The sequence below is a fragment of the Solanum stenotomum genome, chromosome 7 (genome assembly GCF_019186545.1).
Source record: "Solanum stenotomum isolate F172 chromosome 7, ASM1918654v1, whole genome shotgun sequence".
Lineage (NCBI taxonomy): Eukaryota > Viridiplantae > Streptophyta > Magnoliopsida > Solanales > Solanaceae > Solanum > Solanum stenotomum.
In genome coordinates, this window is record NC_064288.1 from 6,935,036 (window position 1) to 6,952,759 (window position 17,724).

Consider the following 17,724-nt stretch of genomic DNA (forward strand, 5'->3'; position numbering starts at 1 on the left):
GATATATCTGTTGATTATGAATTGTGTAGTATAGGTTGTTGGTTCGCTGTTAGAATGAAGTTTCGGTGGTTCGGTTGGGATTGAAAGGAGTTGTTTGTAGCTGCTAGTTTAGCTTAGTTTAGTGTTACTTGCGAGTACCTGTTGCTTTTGGTACTCACCCTTGCTTCTACACAGTTGTGTAGGTCGACAGCTCTATCAGATCCGACTTTTTACTCATCTTCAGATTAGAGCTTCCAGACTTACTTGAGAGGTAGCGGTTCATTCCAGACGTGCCCTCAAGTTATCTATTTTTACTGTTCTGTTCTATTCTAGAACTTTACTATGAGACTTGTATATTTTATTCAGATTCTATATTAGAGGTTTGTACATATGACAACCAATTCTGGGGTTATGTTGAGTTTATTTAAAGACTTCCGCTTATCTTGCTATCTTATTCTTGTTTTATTAATTCTGTATCGTCGGGTTTTTGGGTGTTAGGCCAACGTGTCTGGTGGGGTTTGGGCATGTGCTATCACATCCGGTTTTGGGGTGTGACATCTCCTGTCTCTTTTTTGGGGTATAACTCTGAATGGTTGACATAACATTCCTCTTCATTATGTATATTAATGAGATAAGAGAACTATTTTTATTTATTTAAGAATTTTGTTTATATAAGAATATTATTGATAAAATTCTTAGTGTATTAGTTTGATAGTAGTAGTATATTTAAGAGTGTAAGTAAATTTTCATGTATGGTAATGTATTTTTCATTGAAATGATTGGAACTAAATATTTCTGTAATTTTCCTTTTTTTTTTTTGTGATTGGTAAAAGACATATTTATAATATTTCAGACATGTAATAATTTTTTGAGTAAATTAATTGATTCCAATCCTATATATGATGTGGTATGCTTCTTTGATCTAGAATCATATTTTTTTTTTCTCCTTTTTCTTTCATTTTTCTAAATTATTATTATTATTATTATTATTATTAAATTATTTTGAAAAGTCATATATATAACTTACACATGTTCATTTTCCTAACTTCTACACTTAATTAGTATTAATACCCATAACTCTCATACCTTTTAAGCTGTAATAATTCTCAATTGTTTAATGTGCAATTTTGTGACACCTAATTGAATCACACCAAAATAACATTGCATTTCTTTCCTCTAAAGCATCTCTAAGATTGTCCAACATGTACTCTTTTTCACTACTTCTTCAACTATCCAACATGTACTCATTTTCATGAAGAAGCAAAAAAGTTAATTAGGTGATGGCTACAACATCACCTTTTTGGATTTTTTTTAAGCCTCCTTTAAGGTAGATAGTTCTTTCTTTGACTTTCATAAAGGTTACTCTCGAAGAACTAATTATAATACTTTTCAAGTGCGAAATTTCAGGTTTGAGGATAACTTTTTAGCAGTTACAAAGAGAAAAATTTAGAAGGTATGTAATTTATTTTTTATTTTTATCTCCCCTTTTTATTACTTTTAAATTTTAGTGTTTCATTTTATTTGAATTTTCATCAATAAATATATGCTAAATAATGAAAAAGAAATTCACATTCATTAAATACTAATAATATGTAAAGATCAATATGTAGTTGTTTTTATTAATGAGACATGTGTTTAACTTTTGCTTCATTTTTGCAGGAAATTTTGAGATTATTCGTATATTGCAATATCATTTTTACAGAACATTGAGAAGAGTTTGTCAAAATCAGGTGAAGTTTGTGGTTATTATTTATCATAATTTCTTAGTGTTTTATTATTTTATTTTTGTAGTTATTAATCGAAAACTTGAAACTTTTCAAAAAAAAAAATGGTCATGATTATGGAACGAATGAAAATTTAGAATTTTAAGGATATTTTTCATGCAACATTCTTCGAAGTTAATTCACACAATATTTCCTCCTTCAGAAAAAAATAACAGTATTTCTAATTATAGGAGCTGAGAATGCGGGAAGGACAATGGAAAAAAAAATTGATTCAGTATACATCCGATGCGGGTAAGTTTTATCCTTACATTGAATGTGTAGAAAACGTTTATTATTTACTATATTTATATCATGAAATGTTTTTCAAACAATAATCCCATCAATTACTTGAGTAAATTAACAAAAACGTTTAGAAAATGAAATTAATCTCATAGAACCCAATTAAATGTAGCAATCAAATGTAATAAAGTCTAATTACACTTTTTTTTTTTGTCATATTTCACATTTTAAGTGCAATAACGTTCTCAATAGAAATATGCAAATGCTTATTAATTAGTTATTATTTTTAAAAATAGAACTAAATGCATCTATTAGAAAGGTCATCAAAGCAACCCATATTTATTTGATTTTTGCCTTTTAAAAGTATTTGATAACTATTTTTAAAAATTTAATATCAATAGAGGAGATTTATACCAAATAATAATAACGTTAAAATTATGGAAATCATAAAAAGTATTACTTTTTAATTTTATGATATACCATTTTGTTTCATTTGCATTGTTATTGAGTTTCTGTACGTAAGTTGAAGTAGTGTTTTTCAATATTTGAACCTATTTTAGGCAGAATATAAAGAGAAAAAGGAAGGATGATGAAAAAATATATAGAAATAGTGAGGAAAGATAATAAATCGCTTCTATAATATTTGTATATTTATTGAATATATATTAATTTCATGATTTTAACAAGTTTTTAACATTAATTTATTTGATATAAACACAATATATAATTTTACTTTTATATTGGATGAAATCGTAGAAATTTAACTCTCCGCTTAAAGGAACACAAATAAATATCCAAGAAAAACATGTTTTTGTAAAAACTTATATATTAAATAAGCTTTTATTTTGATATATTGCTTGAATCAAATTCTCTTTTCGTTACAAAAATAAGGAGTAATTTTAGCGATGTAAAAAATATTTTCAAAAGGTAAACACTCTTTAAGCGATTTAAAATTATGAAACATATAAAACTAAAGTATTGATAATAAACTTAATTAAAATTTGAAACCTGAAATATTTAGTCATTTAGATAATACTACAAAAAATATTTAGAATATTTTAAGAACTACACTATTCTAAAAAATTGTTCGGTGAATTTAACGAGCTATTATAATAGTGTGAAGCGCGTCTAAGTTCACTAGTTTTTCAATAAATATGAACATTGTCTTCGTCCAAATAAGTGTCACATCAGCACAAATAGAAAGAAATGAATATGTAAAAGAGAATATAGACAACTAACACAATTGATGAAGTATTTATTAAAACATAGTATTCCTAATTAATTGTTTTCCTAATTATAAGTATATATTATGGTATCTTTTTTCATATTATTATTATTTCAATTAAATAATTTTTTGTTGGAAAATTATTTTAAATAAATAATAGAAATTAATTCTTTGTAAGTAATATTTTACATTTAACATATAAGTGAAATTTTTTAGGTAGTGGTAACAAATATGTATTTCATTTCATTGAATCTTCTTATTGGATCTGGTAAAGATAGTATAAAATTATCAATTGAAATAACTTTCTTTTCCTAATTTATTGGTTTATTTCCACTTGACTCAATGAAATAAAGACTTTTCTATAATCTTTTGAGCATTTCTATTTGCTATATAATCTATAGCTTTCAAAAGCAAATCGACTTGACGGATTTTGATAAGTAAGAATCAATTTTAGCTTGAGAATCTTATTTATCACTTCCTCATTCGAATGCACTGTTAAAGCCATGAGGAAATATGAATTTTATATCGCACCTCTACTTTCCTAATACATATTGTTGCTGCAAATCCATCCATTTCATGCATCTGTCACAAAACAAAACAAATAACGATATAATTAAGTTATATACTGATATATTTAGTTGTCAGTATAAATAACTTAATTATATTATTATTTATTTTGTTTTGTGGCAGATGCCGGAGATGGATTGATTTTTAACAACAATATGTGTTAGACAAGCAGAGGCGTGATATGAAATTTGTATTCCCAATCATTGCTTTAATAGTACATTCAAATGAGGAAAGTGATAGATAAGATTTTTCAAGCTGAAATAGATTTTTACTTACCAAAACCCCTCAAGTATGATTTACTTTTGAAAGTTATAGATTATATAGAGAGTAAAAAGGTTTGAAGAAGAATTTTGGAAGATGAACCCTAACCTTGGTGTTTCTTGAAGTTCTTGAGCGTAGGAATTTAGGAATGAATGAGAGAGTTTGATTATGGAAAACTGATTTTCTATATGATTAAGGTTATTTAGATAACTCCCCAAAGGTTTTTAGGACAAAAATACCCTAATTTTTTTATTCAAGTTGAGAGTGAGGTTTGTTTTCTCTCTGAATCGCAAAGCGATCGCGGAACATCTGCTAGGTTAAAGCGACTCTAGCAAATTAGTCATAACTTTTTACTCTGAAGTCGGTTGATGCAAATTTGACGGTGTTGAAAAGAAAACTCATAAAACTTTAATTTGATAAGATATGGGTCGCCTAACTCTTCATATTCTAAGAGATATGGTCGATTGAAGTCGACCTTATATGGATTCATGTGAAAACTTAGCCGATAGAAATGTTTAGAACTTGGCTTGGTATTAGAGATCCCTTATGACCTTAAACCACATCTGATACACCTTACACACTTATGAATTAACCTTAACACACGTTTACAAGTAGGATATCACCCGGTTCAATTAAATATGCTCACTATGAATGGTTTGAATCCTTAGCATAGAATTTGCGATGTGTTACAAGTGTTCTCCTCTCCATTGTTTCCATTATGAATTTTCACTATTGTATTTGCTTTACATACTTGATTTTTGTTGTGCTTTGCTTGAGGTGCTGAGGATTTATATGAAACAAACTCTCCACCTTCTCAGAATAGGAGTAAAACGGCATATACATTATCCTTCCTAAACTCCACTTATAAAATTATATTAAATATGTTTTTATTGTTACAATGTAAAAAATCGAGATAATATATAAATACCCCTTCAAACTATATCTAAAATCTCAACGACACACCTAAGCCTGACTACAATCCTATTACCCCTAAACAATTTATAATGGAATAAATGGCATCTGAAATGTTGACGTGACAAAAGTAACCAAATAAGTTTCCTTTGTGTTTATTACACGGGCCATATCATTTTTAAGCATTAAATCTTTTTACTAAAGCACCGAAGAATTTGAAGTTACCACATCGTAAATGGATTTGGCTCCCCTCCATTTCATCAAGTATGCATTTGGATGAAAGACATGTGTACTATTTAATTGTAAAAAGCCAAGATTATATTACATTAAGTAGTTTCATAATCATAGTCAAGTGAATAGGTTTTGAAAAAATAATTTCTTAACTTTGGTAAGAAAAATAATTCCTACAAATCTTGGAACCCTTTGATTTCATTTTATATTTCTATATTCAAATATTAATATTGTACATTATTTAATTGCTTCCTGTGCTACAAATTTATTCTTGAAATATTATGTTGAGAAATTTAAAAAATAAAAGAAAGAATTATCATTGATGATAGAAATCATATAATAAAATTGGGAAGTAAAAAATGTGTTTGAATTACAAATGTGAAAGTATCCAAAATCAAAATATTCTTTTTTAAAAAAAATAAAAGAAAAAGGCAAAAAATTTTGTGAGACTACTGTTAGGCTAAACAAATTAAACGTTGTTAAGTTCATGTTCAATAATTTTAATATTTAATTATAAAAATATAAAGTAAAATTAATTATATAAATATATGGATACCAAAAATTGAGAAGAATTAATTATTTTTACTAAATTTAGAGAGGATATTTTTTTAAAACTTATTCACTTAACTATGGTTATGATATTAGTTAATGCAATATAATCTTGACATTTAATAATTAAATAATACACATGTCTCTTATCTAGATGTGTACTTGATGAAATGAAGGGAAATGTAATGGAGGGGAGCCTAAGCAGAATGGGAAGAAATAAAGGAAAAATAAGTTATTTTGTTGGATTTTTTTATTTGGTTTCGGATTTAGGAAAATTAAAAAAATATTTTTTTTGTATATATTATACCTGTTAATTATCATCATTATTTTTTGAAAAAAAACCAAAACTAAATCAAATATTGTCAATTTTTAAAAATCTAAAATAGAATAAAAATCAAGTTATTTAATCTATTTTGTAGATTTTTCAATTTGGATAGTTTTTTATTTAAACCGTGAAAACCCATACAATTCCTTGTTTCAAAATTTCAAAAAAAAAAAAAACTTATCTCTAAAATCCTGTTGTAGGACATATATATTATTTTTACACGAACAATTTATAAAACTTAAATTATTATGTTTTTTTCTCAAATGATTTCTTTTTTTTCTAATTTTAAAAAAACAAATAGAAAGTTGGAAACATATTCATCTGCAAATAGAAAATCTCGTCTTCTTCTTAGGGAGGGAGAAAAATTAACAGATTACAAACTGAACTGAAAATCTCTCATTAAGCAAATTGAACTGCCGGTAAATACTATAATATATAACCGCTCCGTCAACCGTTTTTCCCTTCACAAATCCCCAAAATACTCTCTCTAAGAAAAACCCATTGAGCTTTCAAGAATTCATCAATGGCGTCCACTGTTAATCTCTTCATCTTCCTCATTTCCATTTTCATCTGCACTGCAAACCCAATGTTCTGTTCAACATCAGAATCTCGTCGTCACCTTCTGCAAACTTCATCTCTGTCTCCATCTCCATCACCACTTCCGTTGGCAGTCATTCTCTCAAATCTTGGATTCAATGACCTCGCTGATGCTTCTCTCAATTCCTCCATCTCCACCGTTAATTTCCCACTTACCATTTTTGCCCCTACTGATTCCTCCCTCCTCACTTGCCCTTCTTGTTCCATTCCCCTTCTTCTTCAAGAACACTCTGTTCTTGGTCTCTACTCGTTTCACTTCCTCCGGAGTTTAGCATTTGGTACCAAGATTGAAACTTTAGCCCCAACTCGATGTCTCACGATTACCCCATCTCGATCCGGAAATTCCTCAAAGGAAGTGTTCGTTAATGGGGTGGAAATTACTAAACCGGATATCTACAACAATGGGTTCTTCATTGTTCACGGTATACAGGGGTATGTCTCTCATCTTTCTTCAATTTCTTGCAGAATTGAGAGTATGACTACTTTATCCTTCCCGTTTCTTCCGCCACCTACGGCAGCGTTTGCTGCCACGCGCTTGATGTTAAAAGATGTAATGGGTCGTTTGCGTATTGGTGGTTATACTTTGGTGGCACTTGCTATGAGGGTTAAGTACCCTGAATTAGCGGATTTGAAATCGATGACTGTTTTTGCAATGGATGATTTGTCTATATTTGGTATTGGAATTGGGCATGAGTATGTAGCAAATCTTGGGTTTCATATTGTACCTAATAGGTTGTTAATGGCGTCGGAGTTGGCGGAATTGGCTCCTAATACAGAGCTGATGACAATGGACAAAGAGGGGAAATTGGTGGTGACTACTGCAGGTGGCAATGGTCCTTTGGTTCCAATGAGGATCAATTATGTTAAAGTCAAGAATTATGATCTTGTTTACAATAAAAGGATTGTGGTTCATGGACTCTCAACGCCATTTCCGCGTATTCATCTTCATGATCGCTCTGCTGATGTATCCATAAGAATTTCAGATGGATCCTTAGGTCAATGAAGAAATATTATTGCTACTGTGAAATGATGGGACATCAATGTAAAGGAGAAAATATCATCCTTACTATACTGTACTGTTCTTTGAAGCATTTTTTGTTAGTTCTACAGAGGAGAAAACATTATTGTATAGATTTTTACTTGCTCTTTACAGAAATATAATGCCCAATTTGTTCTTCTTGTCTTGTTGTTGATTGTTCATCCTGACTTTTACTTCTTGCTTTTTTCGTTAGTGAGTGACCAAGCCAAACTATTACTTAAGCTTCCGTTTGATCATAGATTTTGAAATTAAAACTTGAAACTTGAAAAATTGAGCTTTTGAAATTGCCTTTAAACGTACATTTTCCAACTTAAACATGTTATTGCATTAATTAACTTATTCCAACTTTTAAACCTATCCAAAAATGATGTCCAAGAATTGAGCATACATCATTAATATTGATATTTGCACTATATGGCCTTTTTGACGCCAGTTGCCTTGGTGGTTAGTTCTAAAGTGGGTTAAAGTCCTAATAATTCATTCTCACCCGCGAAGGAAATAAAATAGGTCTTTCGCCATGAAAATTGAGAAATTTGAAAATAATAACTATTGTTTCTAATTTGATAAATTGTATTTGAAAATTGAAGTTGTGTTTTTAGAATTGTTTTTCAATTTTTGCGAGTGTTTTAGAGTGAAAAAAGTGAACAATTTTTTATGTGTTTTTTTTTTCAAATTCCAGAATTCAACTTCAGAATTTTTATGATCAAACGTGATTTTCAAAATTAAACTCCAAAAAATAATAATACTATAGGTCAAACGGCCACTAAGTTCTTGCATTATCCTTTCACTGCTATAAAATATTCAAATTACAATAGAAATGTATCAAATAATACTTTTGATGATTTATCCTGAGATCCGCTATTTTTTTCTCTAAAAGCTTAATAGTAATCCTCATATTCAGAAATTCATTGGTAAATAAAATTTAAAAATTAATTATTATAAATCTTTACCTGATTTCATTACTTAAGTAGTTAAGTTTGATATATTAATATACTTTATTATAGATATCAGAGGCAAATAAGTATTTCAATAATTTTATATTAATATACTTTATTATAAATATCGGTAAGTATTTCAATCATTTTATAAAAAACACGAAAAAGTACTTCCACCAAAATGGAAGCGCCATAACAGGTAAAATTTGGNTAAATAGGGACAACCAAAAAAGGAAATATGGACAAGTAAATAGGGACGGAGGGAGTATACTTTATTATAAATATCGGTAAGTATTTCAATCATTTTATAAACACGAAAAAGTACTTCCACCAAAATGGAAGCGCCATAACAGGTAAAATTTGGGGGCAAACCCAAATAGTAAAATACACGATTTTGTCGGAATTGGATAAAGCTGAGGAAACAAAAGGATGATAGCAACTCAGAGTCTCTCCTCCTCCGTTCTACTGCCGCTGCTTTGCCCTACACCGCCGGTCCACCGCCGCGTCGCTTGTCCTCAACTTTCCGATTTTGAGTTCGTGTCGAAACTTCCGTCAATTACTTTCCTTTCCTCTCACAAATTTTCTAAACGTACAAGGACTAGTACAGTTCGTGGAATCAATTCCAATGACCCAAAAGAGTCGGCGTTCTTCGACGAAAACGGAGTCGTTGAAGATATGGATAGCTATCTCAATTATCTTTCCCTAGAGTATGATTCTGTCTGGGACACCAAACCCTCCTGGTAATTCCTTTTTTTCCCCCTTTTTATGTTTTGCATTTGCCTTTGTTTATCGATTCCCTCATTGTTCGAATGTATGGAGTTAGCACGTAGTGGTGCTTTGTGTTTGCTAATTGCTATCCACCCATACTAGTAGCAGAATTATTGTTTATGTAGTTTCCTGTTCTTTGAACTTATTACTATATGATGTGTTGGATAGGAGCAAGAACAACGATTTTGTAAAATCTCAAAAGGTTGCAAAATATTGTACTTGTTGGCGCTTGCAAGTCGCACAAACTATTTGTGATTTGAATTGTGTGTGTTACTAGTGTGGTGCCAGCTTCGGTCTAGTCCATCATGTGCAAAGTGTGAAATGTTGAATATTGATTTGGGTCATAGATCACCCATGTGGACTGATGTGATGCGACTCCTTTGAAAGAGATAATACCAAAGGAGGTTAGCTAGAAAATTACTCAATTTCCTAAAGATAACTATAATACCACACAAAGATAAAAAAGTGAAAATGTGATAAGTTTTTCTATTGGTATTTGGTAGTTTTTCTAAGTCCTCTTTTATATATATCTTCTCCATCAGAAGAGCAAAAGAGGGTGAATAAGAAAATATTCTTGTTTTGCTAAACACAAATACCCAATAATATTAGGACAACTAGTTTGTGGAATCAAAACTTTGTTTTCAAGAGATTCAAAGCAGATTTGGGATGATTCTTGTGGTAGCAAGATCAACAATTTCCGCTGCTCAACATAGGAATCCAATCACATGCGGAAAGGATCCACTACTAACGTAAGGATCATAGTACTCGCAATACTCGGTACTTCATTGACTACATTAGTAGTTACTTATCCGATCCCTCAGTACTTCATTGACTACGTTAGTAGTTACTTATCTGATCCCTCAGTACTTCATTGACTACGTTAGTAGTTACTTATCCGATCCCTCATCCTCTAAAGAGTCGAACTCGAGTTCAATTTTAACTTTATATGCATAATTACACTTTTCACTTATATGGTAAGTGTAATGGCTCTTTGTGTATATAGTTAATCATTTGATTTTAATTGTCTTTCCTTTCTACTCGAATCTATCTAGGGGTGGACACTAATACTGGAAATCCGAACCGGGCCAAATTAATTTGGTTTTCCAGTTCTTTGATTTGGTTTCCGTTTTTTTTTCTCGAAAGTTTGATTTTTTGGTTTGATTTTCGGTGGAAGGAGTTCGATTCTTCGGTGTATCGAAAAACCGCACTTATCTTAAAAGGTTTTAAAAAATTGACATTTGGTGTAATTTTAAGAAACAATTATACAAAAAAATTGTTGTCGAAATATAAATTTCTGAATGTCTAACAATGAATTATGCAGCCAATTTTACTTGAGAAAAGCAATTGAAAGCAATGTCTACGTCATTAGAGTATGCTACCTGATTCAAAAAAAAAATCTACGTCATACACGAATTGAAAGAAATATCCGTTTTACATGAATAATATATTAATTCAAAGACCTATGCTAAAAGATTATGAAAATATAAGTTTCATGCTAAAATTTCATACGAATAATTCCCATATGTTAAATTACAGTAGCACTTTTTCAGAAAAATTGACAAAACTTTCAGTCCACTTCGAAAATTCATAGAGGCAACCAAAATGTGAGGAATCAATGCAGGCTGCTATAATATGCTTTCTGGAAATAACTCGTTTCGAATTTTTGGCATGAAACTTATTTTTTCAGATTCTCCTTGTTTAGGGCTTTCCTTGATATATTATTCATGTAAAATGGATTTGAAACGAGTTAGAATGCTTCAAAAGATACACAAATGAAGTTGAGAATCAATTAGATAGAAGTATTTAAGAATTGATAAAGATCGTGAATATTTGTCAAAATAGTTTGAAGAATTATGTGCTGAAAAGGGCATTGTTAGACAATTAACTTTTCCTCATACACCTCAACAAATTGATGTTGTTGAAAGAAGGCATATGACACTATTGGACATGACAAGGTCCCTGATACCATTATCAGATAAATAAGGAGCAAGAACAATGAATCGTGTACCTTAAAATCAGAGTGGAAATCGTTAATCTTGCTACCAAAAGAATCACCCCAATTTTTCTTTGAATAACTTGGAAACTAAGTTTTGATTCTACAAACTAGATGTCCTAATGTTATTGTGTGTTTCTGTTTAGTAAAAGGAGAATTTTTTCTTCTTCACGCTCTTTAGCTCTTTTGATAGAGAAGATATATATAAGAGAGGACTTGGTGGGTGTTTGGATCAACTTATTTTTTAGTGGCTTTTGGCTTTTAAGCTATTTTTGGTTTTGGAAGTGTTTGAATAACACAAAAAAGTGTTTTTAAGCACTTTTTTCAAGCTGAAAAGTACAACAAAAAAGCCAAAAGTTAACTTTTGACTTTTAACTTATATAAGCCACTTAAAAAAAGTCAATCCAAACACCTCCTTAGAAAAACTATCAATCAAAAAACTTTTCAAGTTTCCACTTTTTAATCTTTGTGTTGTAATTTTATTTAGGAAATTGAATAACTTCCTACATAACCTCCTTTGGTATTCACTCTTTCAAATGGGTCGGATCGGATCAATCTACATGGGTGACCCATGATCCAAATCAATATCCAACATGATGTTTCTTGTACTTTGATTATCGTATTATTTTGTTGTAGTTACTGTTCAATATACTTTGTGATGCTTTCACTTCTGTTTATTCTCTTTCTGGACTGTTTTCTTTAGTCGAGGGTCAGAAACAACCTCTCTACCTCTGAGTTAGGGGTAAGGTCTGCATAAACTCTAGCCTCCCCTGACCCTACTTTGTGGAACTACACTGGGTATGTCGTTATTGTTACTGTTGCTGCTGTTGTTGAATTAACAGGGTATGCTTTGTACCAACTTAAGTCTCTGCTGGGAACCCCGTTATATAAACTGTTTTTGCTAGCCAAATTGATTCTCAGCTGAACGTGAGTGAGCAGTGATAATAACATTCTACAAGTTTTGCCATTGAAGGAGGCAGATTATAATTTTTACTCGGTGGGAATGCACATCCATCAACTGCATTCCCTCCTCCTTGTGGCTATAGGTCAAATGGAAGGTAGTGAGTAAACAAACATGCACTCCCATCGTTTACATCAGCTACTACAACAGGATTATCAAAGGTGAAAAGCTACTACTAAGAAGCACTGAGATAGGTTGGGACTCCAAGCACAAAAAGGCTAAGAAAGTATGTGCTTTGATAAAGGAAGGCGTAAATAAAGAAAAAAAATAAAATTTATAATATTTATTGAAGATATATATATACATTATGTGTGTATCAGATGTACACATCTTAGGGCCTAAGCGCCTGAACTGAACGCTGCCTAAGCAAGACATGGCACTCAACCTTTTGACATCTAATCTTTGGGTTTAATCGAGCCTTTGACAACAATGCAATTGAACATGGAACCTTTTGTTGTTTGTTCCACTAGGACTAGATATTATATTTTCTCCCCTTCATCTGCACTTTCACATGTTTAATTCCAATGAATTTGGTGAATGATCAGAGTTCTCTGCAGCTACAATGCTTTCTGCAAATTTTAAGTACTCTTTTCATAGTAGGTGTCAACCTTGGACAATAACTCTTACTGGAACAGTGATAATTAGCTTGAGCTGGCTGATTCTGCACTCGGCTGTAGCCACTGCAGTAGTGATGACTACAATTGCGGCATGGTGGTACATCTTTCTTTATTCTTACCCCAAGGTAAACCATTTTTAGTTTGTATTATCTAATACCAGATTTGATGCTTTTTCTCTAATCATGGTATGGGTTCATGGTACATGAGCTAATTTGCTAAATGCACCAAATTCATTGATGCTTTTTCTCTAATCATTGCCCTATACTTGGAAGTACTGTGAACAAGGATTAGTGTAGGTTGTCATCTCTGTAGTTTATGTTACCCAATTACAGTAGTAATTTAAACCCTTTAATGATAAAGTGAGCCCAACTTCCTAATATTGCTACTCTCAACTTGCACCCAAGGGTGTGACCTACTGGTAAATGAAATGGAAAGGCCATGGGAAACCAGGATTAAAATCCTAGTAGAGACAGAAACACTAGGTAATTTCTTTCGGTCTGCCTAAGATTCAGTGGACAGTTACCTGGTAAGGTAGCATGCATCTAATGGACTAGCCAAGATGTGTGCAAGCTGACCTGGAACCATTGTTCTAAAGAAAAAAAGATATTGCTTTTCTATTCCTGTGGACTAAAATACGATTCAATATCTGATCCTTCCACATTTCTCTACACCGATCTGAAGGATTTTACATTTGTTCGTGATATAATTGGTATTGGATATATGCTGCAAAGCTGTGCAGCGGCTAATCTTGAATTGCTACCGAAAAGGAAAAGAGATCTGAATATTTAAATGCACCCACTATGAGGTAGCAAGTAAATGGATCTTCACGTTTGTTCAATAACATACTTCCGCATCCTCTGATGTCTTTCTCAATATCTTTTCCGAGGTGAGGGTCAATAAATTTGGAGATGTGTTTGGGCAACAATATTCTGTTAAGAGCAGTGTGGGGATTGTTGTTTGCAGCAATGTGATGACAAATTAAGTTTCTTTGAACAAAGTTGCAGTGAATAAATCTTACACTATCTGTGATACTTGTAAGTGGTTACTTTTGAATTTTGGCACTGTAAGATCACTTATCTGCTTAAGTGGAGAAAGCGGAGGTGTCATTTGGTTTTCAATTGCAGTCGACACCTTTGCTATAGCCCTAACCAATTCTATAAAGCCAGCCTGCGGCAGTACAGATATATTAAGTTACTTTGAGCTTCCAAGGAGATGTTTCTACTTAAATGACCAATAGTTTTTAGCCTCCAGGATCTTTTTTCCTTTAAAATACTTTACTGGCAACGCTCCTTTATCATGTAAAGGTGAAAGCAGTAGCACTGGGTTAATTGTTACTGCTCTGCAGGCATATTCAGACATGATTGCAGAGAGAAGAAAGAGTGTGATAAACGGTCTAGAAGATACACTAGTAATGTTAGGTGGACGCCTCTTGGGCAACAATATTCTGTTAGGTGGAGCAGGGTGGGGATGAATTTGATCTATATGTTTATAGTTCAGCCGTGTTTAGTATGTGATTACGAACAAGGTTTTCATCGAACAAACTGCAGTTGCTATGACCAATCTTTAGTAGATAAAGTGGAGGTGTCATTTCATGCAGTTTTTAATTGTAGTCGAACACTTTTGCTATATACCCTAACCAAGAGGCAGTACAGACTTGCTGAGTTGTTTTGAGTTTCTAAGGATATGTTGCTAATTAAGTGGCCCGTAAACTTTAGCCTCTAGATTTTTTATTCTCGATGGGATTGTCTGCTGGCAACACACACCTTTAAGATAAAGTTGGAAGCAGTAGCTCTGAATTGATTGTTAATACTCCACAGGCATATTCAGATATGATTGAGGAGAGAAGAAAGAGGGTGACAAACGGTCTAGAAGATACATATGGAGAGAGGAAAAGCCAGTAACGGACGGAGCAGGAACAACGCTGCGTGCATACCGAAGGAGACGTAGATTCATTTCACAATGTTTGCATTTTAAAACTGCGAGTCTAAGGACCCAATAGGGAGATCAAGGTAGCTTAAATTTTTGTACTTGCTGTAAATGTCAGACCCCTGGAGAACTCTTCGTATGAATAAAAGAAAACAACACATTCTATTCATATATTTTAACTTCTCTACTTTAATAAATGCGTATCCTCAGTATGCTGGAGGAATGGCACCATCTAGTTTCTCACATATAAAAAATAAAATACAGTAGCCAGCTTTTTGTAACTTGATAACGCAAAATCTTCTGGCATCAACTTCCAGAGTATGCAGATAACTGCACTATTCATAAACACACAGGACTCATTGCCATCTGTTCGCCCCTCTGCGACAGCCAAATTACACATAGTAGCTAATGCAAGCGAACATCGTTGGGCAAAAACCTATAAATCAAGTAAACCATGTGAGATAGCTGGAAAAATCTTGAATTATGGACCTTCAGAGAAATGGAACTATAGAATTTTACATTCTCCATCTTTTGTGTAAAATTGTTATGCTTACATAGAAAGAAGAATAAGAGCGCAACCGAATGGATGACTCTTTCCATTACATTCAACTCAATCTACCAGAAAAAAGGACCACTTTGGATTTGAAGGTTGCCTAGATATTGGGAAAAGCCAAAGTTAACAAGTGAAAAGTATACAAATGGCATGTGATTTAAGCACTTCTTGTTACTAAAAACTCACATGTTAATAAAATTCTGATGTTCCAATCTCCAAAGTTAATATGAATCTTAAGTACGCTAAGATTGTGTATTTGTAGGATAGAATGAACCTACCACAGTTGAGGATATTCATTAGTCTTGGACCCAAACCCTCACTGTCCTGTCATTATTTAGTCCAGCTGAGAGAATCATGTTTTCTACGGGGTGGCAACAAACTGAAATGACGGTATCAGTATGCCCTTCAAATTTCTGCAGCAAATTTTTCCCTTGCAAATCCCATACGTAGACACATTGATCCTCTGAGCCACTCACAATATACTTCCCATTCGTGACTGAAAATGTAGAAGTTATGCAGTACACTCTGTTCACATGGCCTGCGTAACTTTTTATGAATTTTCCACTAGAATAGTTCCATAGCTTCTGTACTCGGGGACAATCACAAAAAGCCCAAGTTACAAGTCAGTCGTGCAGGGGAAGTGATATAATTGAATCAAGTCATGTTTTCCATGCTTAAAAGGAAATGTATCATGAAATGGTGCTTCAAAAGGCACTGAATTTTTTGAGTTGTTAAATACTAAACCAATAACAATGAATCAAATCCCAAACTAGCTTGGACTTGCTATATAAAAATAACATACCTAATCACAGGTAATGCGTATTCAGACCTAACCCTTAACGTTGTTTCTGATAGACCCTTGACTCAAGTAAAAGCAATACAAAACAGTTGGAAAAAAAAAACAAGAAGAAGCCAAGACAAAATGCTAAAGAAAGCATGACAAAAATATACTAAAAACAGAACAGATACTACATCAAAATAGTACTTCATTCGTATCCATTTTAATCCAATACTTGTAATTACTTTGTGTTTTTCTGTTGCGCATTAGAGATCATCTAAACCTATGAGTTCTCTAAATCTCACACTTGTCCAAAACCTAATGTAAGTGTAAGAAAAGCAACAATGCCTTAAATGAAACAAGTTGATTGAATTCTTTGCTTCTGTTTATGTTCTGTTCTTAACTAAGCCCCAGTCCACATTGAACTGCTGTTCGATTTTTATCACAAAAAGCCATTTCCTTTGAGCCCAACATATCAACTTCAGATAATGATAAATGATATACACACTAGAAATAGTAAATATTTCTGAATACTTACAAGAGTATTATCTAGGGTGGCAACAAGAATAAACTTGCCATTAGGTGAAAACTTGGCGAAGGAAACTGCTGGAACCTTATCATCAATAAGAGTCTTGAGGCAAGCTCCAGAAGCCATATCCCATATCTTACAAGACCCATCATGACTACCCGAAACAATCAACGACCCATCTTTGTTGAAATGAACCGAAGTAACTGGCATCGAATGTGCCCTAATCGCGTGGATTGGCTTGCCCGTTTTCACATCCCAGACCCGGAAAGTCTCATCAAACGAACCCGAAACTATGAGATTGGACTGATGATTGAAATTAACGCAGAATACAAAGCCAGTATGTCCCCGGAGAGTTTTGACTGACTCAGCTGTGCGTGCATCCCATATACGGAGCGTACGATCGTCCGAGGCGGAACATATGTAACTTGAATCAGACGACCATGATAGGTCGGAGACGCCTTCGGAATGGCCGACGAGACGTGAAAGCTGAGTTAGGGTTTGGGCGGACCAGACGATTAAGGTTTTGTCCAAGGAGGCGGAAGCGAAGAGTTGTCCATTATTGGCGAACTTCACGCAAGAGACGGCGCTTGTGTGTCCGGTGAGAACTTTTTTCTGGCGGTAGGGAAGGTAAGGTGGAGTCGTCGGTTGATTGTTGTTGTTCGCCATCGGAATTCGGACTCCGGCCGCGGCTGCACCACTACGCAATCCCTCGGCCTCAACTCGTGTTTTTACACAGATAAAGCACAGATTTGTTATTTACGACTAACGAGTAGGAAAATCTATATATATTATACTAATTTAGTATACGTGTACAACTGTATTTCAACGTTAATCAATAAAATTACACGTATAAGAGAAACAAATTTATTAAAAAATATATTTAAAAAGACTTGAACCTTATTCAATGGATTTAAACGTTAAATAATGTTGTATAATTAAGAAAGAGATAAATCTTTGGTTTTTTGGCTACTTTATT

At 32.8% G+C, this 17,724-nt stretch overlaps 4 protein-coding genes and 1 long non-coding RNA gene across 8 annotated transcripts in view; 3 read left to right on the plus strand and 2 right to left on the minus strand.

Moving 5' to 3' along the window:
- The window catches only part of LOC125870543 (uncharacterized), a 4,694-nt gene extending 3,261 nt beyond the window's left edge, over nt 1-1,433 (plus strand). Inside the window, exon 3 of the long non-coding RNA XR_007446906.1 lies at nt 1,374-1,433. This is a non-coding gene — a long non-coding RNA (uncharacterized LOC125870543). The remainder of the gene's footprint in view (nt 1-1,373) is intronic.
- The window catches only part of LOC125870523 (uncharacterized), a 225,067-nt gene that overhangs the window by 124,842 nt on the left and 82,501 nt on the right, over nt 1-17,724 (minus strand). The gene's annotated exons all lie outside the window — the stretch shown is intronic.
- Nucleotides 6,576-7,652, plus strand: LOC125869603 (uncharacterized). Its single transcript, XM_049550074.1, has one exon. It carries the CDS (start codon nt 6,576-6,578, stop codon nt 7,650-7,652), a length of 1,077 nt encoding a protein of 358 aa, XP_049406031.1.
- Nucleotides 8,962-15,100, plus strand: LOC125870532 (uncharacterized). 2 transcript variants are annotated; one of them, XM_049550989.1, is made up of 3 exons: nt 8,962-9,363; nt 12,946-13,087; nt 14,733-14,843. In XM_049550989.1, the coding sequence occupies exons 1-3, from the start codon at nt 9,053-9,055 to the stop codon at nt 14,760-14,762; spliced, it is 483 nt and encodes a 160-aa protein (XP_049406946.1). In that variant the 5' UTR covers nt 8,962-9,052; the 3' UTR covers nt 14,763-14,843. The 2 variants fall into 2 exon arrangements, with proteins under 2 accessions (XP_049406946.1, XP_049406945.1); XM_049550988.1 differs by having other exon boundaries at nt 8,963-9,363; nt 14,780-15,100.
- LOC125870522 (COMPASS-like H3K4 histone methylase component WDR5B) lies at nt 15,028-17,502 on the minus strand. 3 transcript variants are annotated; one of them, XR_007446904.1, is made up of 4 exons: nt 16,758-17,502; nt 15,720-16,025; nt 15,443-15,541; nt 15,028-15,324 (listed from the first exon to the last, which is right to left on the minus strand). XR_007446904.1 is itself a non-coding variant. In XM_049550978.1 (3 exons), the coding sequence occupies exons 1-2, from the start codon at nt 17,412-17,414 to the stop codon at nt 15,738-15,740; spliced, it is 945 nt and encodes a 314-aa protein (XP_049406935.1). In that variant the 5' UTR covers nt 17,415-17,502; the 3' UTR covers nt 15,028-15,324; nt 15,720-15,737. The 3 variants fall into 3 exon arrangements, 1 of the variants encoding a protein (XP_049406935.1); XR_007446903.1 differs by having other exon boundaries at nt 15,628-16,025; XM_049550978.1 differs by lacking the exon at nt 15,443-15,541.

Coding starts and splice junctions, on each gene's coding strand:
- LOC125869603 (XM_049550074.1), top strand. CDS start 6,576: ATGGCGTCCACTGTTAATCTCTTCATCTTCCTCATTTCCATTTTCATC.
- LOC125870532 (XM_049550988.1), top strand. CDS start 9,053: ATGATAGCAACTCAGAGTCTCTCCTCCTCCGTTCTACTGCCGCTGCTT. Junction 9,364..12,945: donor TGGGACACCAAACCCTCCTG/GTAATTCCTTTT, acceptor TTTTCATAGTAG/GTGTCAACCTTGGACAATAA. Junction 13,088..14,779: donor TTCTTTATTCTTACCCCAAG/GTAAACCATTTT, acceptor AATACTCCACAG/GCATATTCAGATATGATTGA.
- LOC125870522 (XM_049550978.1), bottom strand. CDS start 17,414: ATGGCGAACAACAACAATCAACCGACGACTCCACCTTACCTTCCCTAC. Junction 16,026..16,757: donor CCACCCTAGATAATACTCTT/GTAAGTATTCAG, acceptor CCCCGAGTACAG/AAGCTATGGAACTATTCTAG.